This window comes from Sander vitreus, chromosome 12 (genome assembly GCF_031162955.1).
Source record: "Sander vitreus isolate 19-12246 chromosome 12, sanVit1, whole genome shotgun sequence".
Classification (NCBI taxonomy): Eukaryota; Metazoa; Chordata; class Actinopteri; order Perciformes; family Percidae; genus Sander; species Sander vitreus.
In genome coordinates, this window is record NC_135866.1 from 4,762,798 (window position 1) to 4,775,523 (window position 12,726).

Genomic DNA, 12,726 nt, shown 5'->3' on the forward strand with positions numbered 1-12,726 from the left:
CTTTAAGACAGGTGGTCATGTGACGTAACGTTAGTCCGACGGGGGAGGGGGGGTTGTTATGGGAAGTGAGGCTCTCCCGTGTGTAGAAAAGTACCGTAAGCGGCAGCTGCCAATGACACAGTGATGCACATGCTTTTCCATGGGTAGTGAAGCTACAGTAGTCAGTGTTTTATGTTTGCTGCAAAGACAAACTAAATCACCTGATTAATGCAACGTAATCACGACATCTCCCGGCCATTTTTTACCGCAGAAAGCTGCTACCAGCCAGGCTAAAGCTAACATAGTTAGCCTAAAGAAACAAGGCGTCTGTCCCAACTAACGTTATGGTTCGGAGCTGCAACGCTGGAAACGTAACACTAGTCTACAACAGCAGTCTGTTTCTGATATAACGTCATTTACACTGATTTAAGTGCTCTTGGATACACAATTTGTTGCAAGAGTGTGACATGCAGGCTCTGCATGCACAGCAAACCAACAATCATGATCAATTTTAATCAGGTTATCAAACAACCAAAGCAGGCCCCGCTAGTCGACCACAACCTGAAATTTAGAGGAAGCAACATGCATTATTAATATCATTCACTTTAGCCTGGATTGATATTATATGAATACAATGGTGTCATGTCAGTCAACCAGTGTATTTCTTCCTAATTTCCCTCTCCAAAATCACTTCAGAAGAGTAATCACACCGCTTACTTGCTTTGGTTTTTGTAAAGCATTAAAGTTCAACAAAGACTGGTTCACATAAGAACATTTCCTTTTTCATTTTTATTTTCTTTGTAGATGCACTCCCCTACAAAATCAACCCCAGTAGTTGAGAATGATTTAGTATTTCTAAATAGGGCTATTTATGTCCTCTTGTAAAAATTTGTCTTTTTTTCATATCGCAATATATATCGCAGGGGGAAAAAATATTGTAATGTAAGTTTTTTACAATATCGTGCAGGCTTAATGAGTACTGTCGATAGCAAAAAAAAACAACAGAATCGGTCCTAGCAAACTGGAGTTGCTGCAGCTAATGCAGCTGAAGTCCTGTGGGAATTCAGTTGTAGCAGGAAAAGGTAAAGAGCAGTGTGCAGATTGGAGCGTAGTGTGTGAAGAGTTAAAAGCAGAGGTGTTCACAAGGGAAGAAGCTTGGAGTAACGTAACTATGGAAAATATAGAAGATATTGAACACATGGAAGAGGATTTTGAGTTTGATGGTCGTCCTTATTTATTCGAACCCGAGTATACAGACGAACAATTAGCCTCACAAGAGTTGGAAAGAACGAGACAGACAGAGGGGCAACAGGCAGATGAAGCAGCTGCTCCAAGCACGAGCTACAGCTAGCCTTCAGTAACGCTATTACTGTGCAAGCCACAGACATCATTTATCGCATTTCCATGTAGTTACATAGTCACTGATATGGTCATAACCACTACAGTGCTCAATTACCTATTTTTGAAGGGGAAATAAATTACAATTTCTCGCCGCAAAGGCATGACCTGTCCTCTGGAGGAGATCCACCAGACAAGCGGGCGCTCGTTGTATTGTTGTCGGCCGCGGCAGGCGAGGAAGGCGGGGAGGAAGGAGAAGCAAGGGTGCCGGTCGGGCCTGCTAGCCCGGCTAAGGAAACTACCACACAAATCGCCACTGCCAAGACTCCTACTCACCAACGCCAGATTGATGTCACACACAGTAGATGAGCTAAAAATACGCATGGAACTGATGCATGATTATTACCACAGAAGCCTGGCTGAACACACTCCCGGATGGCAGCTAGCAGCTGGCAGCTAGCAGGACGAGCTAGCGGCAGGTTGTCTGAGTTGAAAACGCATCTTGTTGTCACGTAAGAGCCCTGTTCATGTTGCACAGACATTATAATTGGATTTTGTGTCTGTTAAGAGGCACAAAGGCACTCTTTAGAATATGCCCCCAAAGCTGCTGTTTTAGCTAACTGGCAGCTATGGGCATTAGTTGCAGCAAATCCAGTTTGCTAGGACCGATTCTGTTCGTTTTCATCTGGCTTTAGATGATTTGCCTGATGTATCTAGGATTGTGGTTGACTTTGGGAACTATTTGCTGCTTTAGTTGTTTTATGTTTTTAATGTTGTTTCTCTGTCTGCATTCCCTCCATCGAATGTTCTAATTTGCTCTAATTCTCGGCCTTGTGATCACTCTTCACTTCTCTGTTGATCGGAAAATATCACGCACCACGCCGAGGCTGTGATCGTGTTCTGCTGACTCGTGCTCCCAGCAGAATGCTTAGTTTACGCCTTTTTAATCCTGGTGGCCTCTTGCCATCACATTACTCAATTAGGAGGCAGGGACTTACAAAAACTGCACTGTAAATGGACTTTAGCTAATGTAGCACCGTTTCTCAATAATGCACACCCACCACAGTGAACATTAAGTGTGCTTCTGTCCGGATTTGGTTCCATTTAACAACAGTTGCGTGGATAACCTGTTCTAATGCATCCACTGAAACACAAGAGTCCACGCATGAGCATATGAAGATGATAGTACTACCATACACTGAGCTGACTCACACCATTATATTAATGTACCTTTAAAGTTTATTTACAGTAGTGATGAAGATAAATTACACATGCAAGCCATATGGACATTTCTGTGCACATTATTGGCTATCACTGTCCGTTTGGATTATTGTCCAGAATGTCACAGAAACAGTGATAAAGGAGTTCAGTACTGTTGATTCAACTCTGCAACATTTTTTTTTACATATTGTTTGAAATGATCTTTACAACTCGACAGCAATAAATTACTTATGGGCTCTGAAAAAGGAGCGAAAAAGATCTGTCATCTGTAGCTGCTGTAATCCTGTAAAAATGCCCACCAATCACTGCCTCGCCGTCCGCTTGGAAAGAACCAATGAAATGCCTGCTTGCCTGCTGCGTGTACTCTACTCTCCTGTCTATGAGCCTGAGCTCAATGCTTATTTTATTTTTTGCATTTTTTTTTAAAACAGTCTTTAGAATAAAAGAAATGTAAATGCATGTATCATGAGCCGGAGTTAGCTTAAAAGCTAGTTTTGATTAGCAGTCCCTTCACCTGTTGTTAATAGGCATCCTAAGTATGGATAATGCGTGTCGCCTCATTATAGGGCTGTACAATTAATCAAATTTGAATTGCTATTTTGGCTCCTAGCGATCACAAAAACAGTGTAATCAAGAAAAACTATTGTTTTGCACATTAGGTTTAGCAAGGAAACTTCTTGTGTTCTGAATGAAAAAAAAAAAGTTCAAACGGGAAAAGTATTAAGGGTAAATTTCACAGTTCAAGGTGTTTTCACTGTTGATTTAACTGTTTCATTGTTAAGTTCAAACTTGCAACATCTTTCCGAAACACAATTGCAATTTGTGATTTCAATATTGACCAAAATAATTTGTGATTATGATTTTTTCCATAATGGAGCAGCCCTACTGCATTGCTAACAGTAGTCATTTTTTTCAAAATTGTGGTCCTTTCTTCGCTCCGAAGCAGCAACGCAGCGATGCTAAAGCATGCCTGTGTGTGGGCGGAGCCCCGAGGGCAGGGGGAGGGGTTAGACAGAGCCCCGAGGAGATGCTACTTTCAAATTTGCTAGCTCTTCAACATTACCAACCCTAACCCTGCCTTTAACGGTATGGAGCTAGAAGAGTGACAGTGACCTGTGGTATTGAAAATAAAAATGGCATTGAAACAACAAATATTGTCACTGAAAAATGTTGAACTGAAATATAAAACACAAACATCAAAAAGTTATAATCTCACAATGCTATTATATTATTTCAATATGAAATTTTTTGGCATTATGATAGGTTGATGTCTGTCTTTTTTCAGTGCCAGTTTTTTTTTTTTTTTTACGCTGTCAGGATTTTTACAATGTCATTGGTTTTCAGTTTCAACTTTCTGTCACCATTTTGGCGTGGAGAGGAGGGGCTTGAAGGGAGGGACAACGAGGGCGGTTTACACGTAATTTGCATATAATTTGCATACTGGCGAGAGACCGCACCTCCACAGGAATCCTCACAGATGTGTTATTACCCATATCTGCAATGGCTTCCACAAGTGCACCTGGAACCTCCAAATCTCAAGTAAGTCTGTTTATCTCTGCAATATTTTTTCGCCGCTAATTAGCTTATAAAGCTAGTCGTCGGAGCACTGGTAAAGTAAAAAGAAATCGCTATTTCTATACCATTAACAAGGCTCAAAATAGCACCACACTTCCACGGTAGCATAATGAGGGTCCCTACATGTAAACCAAAGCATTGAGAACTTTGTAAAGACTGTACCATTCATGCGGGCGCCATCTTGGGAAAACAGTCATGACGCCGTGCAACCAGTAACAAAGCTCAAGCACAGCGTTCGTTGTCGCTATTTTGAGCTTTGTTAGTGGTATAGAAATAGCGATTTCATTTTACTTTACCAGTGCCCCGACGACTAGCTTTATAAGCTTTATAAGCTAATTTGCGCCGGATTTCTCCTTAAACCGATAATTTTTTTGACCCTATCAGTTAAACAGCTAAAAAATATTGTACTTGACTGGTTTACATGATAATGTTAACTGTTATGTTCAGCTAAGGCAGTTTGTCAGTAACTGTGTTTTCCCAGGTTAAGGAGATGTCAGTGAACGCGTTATGCCTGTTATGATTGGTGGTGTGTGATTTGCCTAGAAACCTGTCAGTCAGCAGCTATACTTGTGATTGGAGGAGAGTTATGGGGGAGGGGCGTTAAGGTTCCGTGGCAGTGTTAGCCAGGTAGAGAGAGCCGAGCTTGTTCTCTTAATACATCCATGAATGAGTAAATAAGAAACGCAAGCGAGTCAAGCCTTGTGCACCAGCAATAACACTGGCCTTAGGACTGCCTGCCTTAGGACAGGAATTACTGTTATTACAGTCAGGTCCATAAATATTGGGACATCGACACAATTCTAATCTTTTTGGCTCTATACACCACCACAATGGAGTTGAAATGAAACGAACAAGATGTGCTTTAACTGCAGACTTTCAGCTTTAATTTGAGGGTATTTACATCCAAATCAGGTGAACGGTGTAGGAATTACAACAGTTTGTATATGTGCCTCCCACTTTCTAAGGGACCAAAAGTAATGGGACAATTGGCTGCTCAGCTGTTCCATGGCCAGGTGTGTGTTATTCCCTCATTATCCCATTTACAAGGAGCAGATAAAAGGTCCAGAGTTCATTTCAAGTGTGCTATTTGCATTTGGAATCTGTTGCTGTCAACTCTCAATATGAGATCCAAAGAGCTGTCACTATCAGTGAAGCAAGCCATCATTAGGCTGAAAAATCTAAACAAACCCATCAGAGAGATAGCAAAAACATAAGGTGTGGCCAAATCAACTGTTTGGAACATTCTTAAAAAGAAAGAACGCACCGGTGAGCTCAGCAACACCAAAAGACCCGGAAGACCACGGAAAACAACTGTGGTGGATGACCGAAGAATACTTTCCCTGGTGAAGAAAACACCCTTCACAACAGTTGGCCAGATCAAGAACACTCTCCAGGAGGTAGGTGTATGTGTGTCAAAGTCAACAATCAAGAGAAGACCTCACCAGAGTGAATACAGAGGGTTCACTACAAGATGTAAACCATTGGTGAGCCTCAAAAACAGGAAGGCCAGATTAGAGTTTGCCAAACATCTAAAAAAGCCTTCACATTTCTGGAACAACATCCTATGGACAGATGAGACAAAGTCAACTTGTACCAGAGTGATGGGAAGAGAAGAGTATGGAGAAGGAAAGGAACTGCTCATGATCCAAAGCATACCACCTCATCAGTGAAGTATGGTGGTGGTAGTGTCATGGCGTGGGCATGTATGGCTGCCAATGGAACTGGTTCTCTTGTATTTATTGATGATGTGACTGCTGACAAAAGCAGCAGGATGAATTCTGAAGTGTTTCGGGCAATATTATCTGCTCATATTCAGCCAAATGCTTCAGAACTCATTGGACGGTGCTTCACAGTGCAGATGGACAATGACCCAAAGCATACTGCGAAAGCAACCAAAGAGTTTTTTAAGGGAAAGAAGTGGAATGTTATGCAATGGCCAAGTCAATCACCTGACCTGAATCCGATTGAGCATGCATTTCACTTGCTGAAAACAAAACTGAAGGGAAAATGCCCCAAGAACAAGCAGGAACTGAAGTCAGTTGCAGTAGAGGCCTGGCAGAGCATCACCAGGGATGAAACCCAGCGTCTGGTGATGTCTATGCGTTCCAGACTTCAGGCTGTAATTGAATGCAAAGGATTTGCAACCAAGTATTAAAAAGTGAAAGTTTGATTTATGATTGTTAATCTGTCCCATTACTTTTGGTCCCTTAAAAAGTGGGAGGCACATATACAAACTGTTGTAATTCCTACACCGTTCACCTGATTTAGATGTAAATACCCTCAAGTTAAAGCTGAAAGTCTGCAGTTAAAGCACATGTCCCAATATTTATGGACCTGACTGTATAAATACTAGATTATAGAAGGAAGATTGACATCCCCGGTGGGAGACTTAGCTACAATTAGCCACAAGTTAGCTGACGTGTGCTAACCTCTACCGAAACAGCACAGCTTACGTTAAAAGTTAACACTAAACCAGCTTGCTTCTATACAAAAATAGAACAGATAGATAAACAGACTTACTTGAGATTTGGAGGTTCCAGGTGAACTTGTGGAAGCCATTGCAGATATGGGTAATAACACATCTGTGAGGATTCCTGTGGAGGTACAGTCTCTCGCCAGTATGCAAATTACCCATAAACCGCACCCTCTTTGTCCCTCCCCTCAAGCCCCTTCTCTCTACGCCAAAACGGTGACAGAAAGTTGAAACTGAAAACCAGTGACATTTTAAAAATCCTGACAGCGTAAAAAAAACCTGTCACTGAAAAAAGACAGACATCAAGAAAAAATATCATAATCAATCATAATGCAAACAAATTTCAAAGTGAAAAAATAATAGCATTGTGAGATTATAACTTTCGTGTTTTATATTTCAGTTCAACATTTTTCAGTGCCAATATTTGTTGTTTCAATGCCAATTTTTATTTTCAATACCACAGATTACGGTCACTGTTCTAGCTCCATATTAACATGAACAACACTCCCTGAACTACGACTACCAAGGCGCAGCGGTTGTGTGAAAGTTGAACTTGTCTCTCAAGTGCTGCAGCAGAGCTGTGTGCTGACAGCTTGGGTAAGCCTGTGGGTGTACTGGGCCTCTCCTAGCCGAGAATGTGTGTGAGAGAAAGCAAACATGCTCAGCAACCTTCCCGGGATTAACAGATATAATGAAGAGCAATCTTTAAAGTCCAGTCAGGGGACTGTCTGACCTACATTTACCTTAACAAAAAACATTGCACAGATGGCTGGAATGAAAAACCTCGGTACTGATACTGACAAAAACACAATGGCGTCTTACCTCCATTTAAGGAGCCGTTGTAGGGTAATACTGGGCTTGTTGTGGCGCCATGGCTGTCCTCCATTTTGGTCCCATCGGTGTTGGCGACCTCGGGCTCCTGCAGGCTGTCCTCCTCCACAATGTGTAGCTTGTCCTCGTCGTCTGAGTCTGAACTGGCCTCCAAGCCATTGTTGAAGTCTGTCACTGCAGAGAAAAGACACAGAGATGGAAGATGATCTAACATGTAGCACGGGTGGGACAAAATATCAATATGGCAATATAACGTCCTTCGTGCGGTACGAGAATCGATAAGGTGGCGCCAAATATTGATATTCTAATGAATAAAATAGGGTGCTCTAAATAGATTTCCCTGCTCCCAGTGTGGCTATTTCGTGGCTCCTCAAGCTGGTGCTCAACACATAAATGAGGGAAACTTGAACAGAAGTTAACGATCCGAAGAGGAAGAGGTTTTCAACGGGATGGCAGAAAGCAGTTTGAGGAAAATAACAGATGCTCCAGTCACGTTTAAGTCCAAAGTCTGGCCCCAGAGTTGCTCTATAGTTGTGTCCTTTTAATTTACAGAGTGAAAAACTTAATTGTGCTGTTTTCTAACAGTCTTTGGACTTTCTGTGAAGAAAGGAAACCTTCTCACAGGCATTTTGTATTCATAGTTAGACCAATATCGTGATCTATTATTTTAATATTGACTAGCAATATATTGATAGCAATATACAGAATTGCTGTAGTGTGATATTATCGGTATTGTGAGTCATGTATGGTATTGTGAGGTACCCTGTGATTCCCACCCGTAGCATGTACCTCTTATGGCGCTTACCCACTGCTACTACCAGCTCTACTCTACTCTACTCGGCTCGACCGCGGTTCCCCATCCTCCATTTTCCATTGCAGATTAAGTACCGCCTCACGAGGCGAGCGTGGCTGGTCGTCATAGCGACACCGCAGGAAACTGCTGTGACATCACGCGCCACACACACAGAACGTCGAAGGTGTGTTGTTTTTGACTCACGGCATGTGGCTGTTGCCACAGCCAGAAGACAAATTTTGTTTCAAAAGCAAAAAATACACCGCTGGCTAAACTATTTAAAAATGGCGGGTTTGTTCAGGACACCCCCGTCTGTCACTAGCAATGATGACGCAGTGATTAGTGACGATTCTCTCTGACCAATCTGTAGTCTGCAGGTTTTCACGTCACCTTTTGGTATCGCCTCAGCTCGCTTGGAACCTCGATGGAGGTGATACTAAAAAAAGTACCTATTGGCAGGTACCAAGGTTAGTATAGTTTTGCATTTTTATTTTGTTTTGACTTTTTGTGTTCAAATTCAGTTTAGTTTTAATTAGTTTTTAAAGCGGGTTTGCTAGTTTAGTTTTTATTTTTTGAAAATGCTTAGTTTTAGTTTAGTTTTTATTAGTTTTAGTCTTTTTTGTAATATGGGTATTTGTCGGGGGATTCAAAAAGTATTGTGTAATAATAACTCAACAAAAACATCATACAATTTTAGAAATACGTATTCACAATGTATTGAACAATAACACGAGTACATAAAATGTAGCCTACATATGGTCATACATATGTAAACAGTCTATACAAGACGCCGCATTAAGTGCAAAATGTGTAAGTGACGTGTGACAGGAAAAAACCTAAATAGCCCACAGACTAACAGGTGTTTTGAACTTTGGTTCGAGTAAAGTGGCAAACTTTTTTTAGTCAGTCGACTCACATTGTTGTGTAGACATCCCAGTATCAATCTACGCTTCCTCCCGCTTTTGGTGTTCCTGCGTATTTACTAACCAGCAGCTATCGGGTCGCCGGTGAAAGCCTTCCTGTAGTGTTCTCTGTCCTGCTGTTGTCTCTGTCATGCTGCAGCTGGCCCTGTATCCATACATCCATGCCCGTAACATTACCGGGTTTAGCGTCTGTTTCGGGGAAAGGGGGCTTTGCTTTCTCCTTTACCTTGTTAAGGTAAGCTAGGTTAGCCTTCTAGCTTGTGTGCGCTTCTCAAATGTACTTTCAAATTTGTGGGATTTTTCCCTGTAATAAATTGTCCACATATTTTACCACCTTCCAATGCAAGGCACTTGCTTTTATCTGACACAGTCATAATCAAATAGGTGCCGCTTTCTTCCGACTTTCGGTACCGCTATGATGCCAGGCGAGGGGCATGGACTATGTTGTGTTCAATTTGACGTGGAATGTCGGGATTTCTGTGTTCCCAGTCGGAAACTATACATGTCTACGGGAAATGTCATGGTTGAAAATATATAACGTTATTTGCTCTATGAAAGACATCAACAAAGACAAAAACTAAGGACATTTACTCGATAATTTTATTTTATTTTAGTTAGCAAACAGACATTACAGTTTTAGTTTAGTTATCTTTTTTTTGTAATGCCTCGTTTTTATTTTAATTTCAGTTAACGACAATGTTTTTTCCCACCTAGTTTTCGTTATTTCGTTCGTTTTCGTTAACGATTATAACCTTGGCAGGTACCAGGGACTTATTTTCATAATGGAAAAACAAAAAAGGCGAGTAGAGTCGAGGCGAGTCGAGCAGGTACCACGTAATGGAAAAACGCCATTAGATCGTAAGATTTTAGCAACTACACCTGTGTAGTGTTTAGTGTTCAGTCTGATTCCCAGTGCTGAGGAGCCACCTGCTGCTGTAATCAGTGTCTGATTTACATCTGGGATGCAGAATATAGGCAACTAAACTGCTAACTAATTACTGACTGCCGAACATGACAGCGGTGTGATCAGCATCTGTGCTGCATGGGGAAGAAGCACAGCAATGTGCCTCTGTTGGAAGCAGTTCAGTCTAATTGTCTCTCCTTTATACATTCCTAGCATTTCTGGCACATTTCTGGTAAAATGTGTCAAGGATGCTGTGAGCTTTACGGTAATTTATTAATTTATTTAATTTTTTCAGGCCCCTGTACATGTGCTCTGAGTGTATATAAGCCTGCTAACCAATTAGAGAAAGGTGGATCCATGACATGCAGCACAACACCGCCTCAATTAGCCCACCTCGACCAAGCAGGACTGTAGGCCACCCTCTCTTAGAAAACATAAAAAAGGGAAAGACTGCAGCCAAAGGGAAAAATAATCACTTATATCAGCCTCAGAAAGCAAATCTATTTTACACTGTGCCACAGTCAGTGAGTTTGTCTGTGAGGTACAACTTTTTAATGGGAGCTCAGGATGAAAAATGGACTAACTGGACTGGCCTGAATGAATTTAGTGGGCGAGGTATTTGTGTGTTTGTGTGAGTTTTTGCACAACAGTTGGAGATGATGGAGATATGTGGGTATACAGGGTTGTAAGTGATGATGAGCACTATAGGTATTTAATTGCTTTTTTACTGTCAGCATGTGTGCAATTATAACTGTGTGTGAGTATCTATGTATGTAAGTGTGTGCAAGTGTGTGCATGCTCTCCGCAGGGTAGCTGTACGTCTTGGCAGAGTTGCTGAAGACGCCTAATGAGGAGGAAAGCTTGGGTTGTTTGTTCACAGGTGACAGGTGCACACGCACACACACACAGAGCTCGTTTTGTGGTTTGGGACCTGTGTGTGTGCGTGTGTGTGTGTGTGTGTGTGTGTGTGTATGTGTGTGTGGTCTTGCACCGCTGCATGAAATGGGAAGCTACGTCAGGTAGCGCAGTTAACCGCTTACACAAAAGGCACATTTTGCAGAGACCAGACGACACCCACCTATATCTACCCTGAGCACACACTTTCCACACTACCCTGAGCACACACTTTCCACACTTTCCACACAAACACAAACACACACACACACACACACACACACACACACACACACACACACACACACACAGACCCCTCCAGGAGTGATGCGGGGCTTTCTCGAGACGATGCTGTCACTGCTCCAGACAGACGAGGGGAGCTGTGAATGTAAAAAGTGTGTGTGTGTGTGTGTGTGTGCATGGGTGAGATCGATGCACGTCTGGATTCACAATACCTTAATAAACTAAGATTGATCGCCGTCATGTCCCCTCAGTCTTCCCCCGTATCAGTAGATCAATGACCCAACACGTTGGCCGCATACTGCTTATGTAGAAATACATATCTGATTAAATCACTGTTGTTAGGCTGAGTGTCGTCTTTAATTAATCAACCTGTTATTAATGACCAACTGTTCGATCTATAAGATGAGATTTAGTTGGAGACAACAGTCTGATGCTGCTAAACTGTTAGTAGCCTCCCACTAAAGCTAACATTAGCTATCCATCAGTAGTAACTGTCACCAGCATCATTTACCACACCGACTGAGAATATTCACGTTTCTTACGAGCCTCATATATCAGTGTGAAAATCTTGATTAACCCGCTACACAACAGCTTTTTCAGCATTTTCCTGTTTCTCTCCTGATTTGACAGCATGATTCTTCCCGCTCATAGGGAGCCTCGGCGATGCTGGTCTGAGGCTTGTACTACGAAGCAAGATTTGGCGTTAACAAGGTAACTTCAGGTTCAACCCAGGGTTTTCTGTATCACAACGGTGGATCACTTGTTACCGGGTTAAATCGCCGTGGTTAATTATGCTGAACACCTAACCTGCTCGGGAGCAGGTTATGTTGGAGATTAGAGATCAACCGGTGTAAAAGCACCGCACTGACCAATCAATACTCGATTGATAACGGCGTCACCGTTCTTAGAAGATCAGGTGGAGCTCGGTGCATGGAGAGAGAGAGAGAGGTGCGCTCATAAAAGTTATAACATTTAAAGATCAACAACCCCGTTAACATTCCCTGATGGGTATTTTTATGAAAGATATAGATTTTCAGCGGAGGGAATTACGTATAGGCTTCTTGAGCCGTGTGTTCCCTCAGATGACGTATTGCCGGTAATACATATGTTTTGTCCAACTGAAAGTCCAAAACCCAATCATCAGTAGAACACTCGGTAAAGTATTCACATTTCGAACCAGATTGGAAGCTGCGGCCAGTGATTTTTTCACAATTTTTGCACCAATAGATGCTGATACATGCATTTCGATCGACCTGTCAGCTCTACAGTCACCTAAAATAAAAACATAGCAAGTGCAGCTTCCTCATGATGCACCGCAAGTTGGATTTGTTTTGATGAGGATCAGTTACATTCGGAGATTGGCATGTTTTCAGGAGACAAAATGTTGATGAAAAAAATAAACGGTCAAAGAGTAGTTTTCCTATTTGCTGCAACCTAATCTAACCCTGAGGCACACTACTTGTCACGTATGACCTGTGGCTCAGTTGCCTTCTTGACAACACATTACAATTAGCTGATGGTAAGCTGAGCATCAAAATATGACTAGTACAGT

General features: G+C 42.0%; 1 protein-coding gene across 3 annotated transcripts in view; it reads right to left on the reverse strand.

The window, feature by feature from the left end:
* zeb1a (zinc finger E-box binding homeobox 1a) overlaps positions 1-12,726 on the reverse strand; it is a 91,030-nt gene that overhangs the window by 29,332 nt on the left and 48,972 nt on the right. For all 3 annotated transcript variants that reach the window (XM_078263510.1, XM_078263513.1, XM_078263512.1), the window contains one exon: positions 7,409-7,591. In XM_078263510.1, the coding sequence (XP_078119636.1) occupies positions 7,409-7,591 (183 nt within the window). The remainder of the gene's footprint in view (positions 1-7,408; positions 7,592-12,726) is intronic.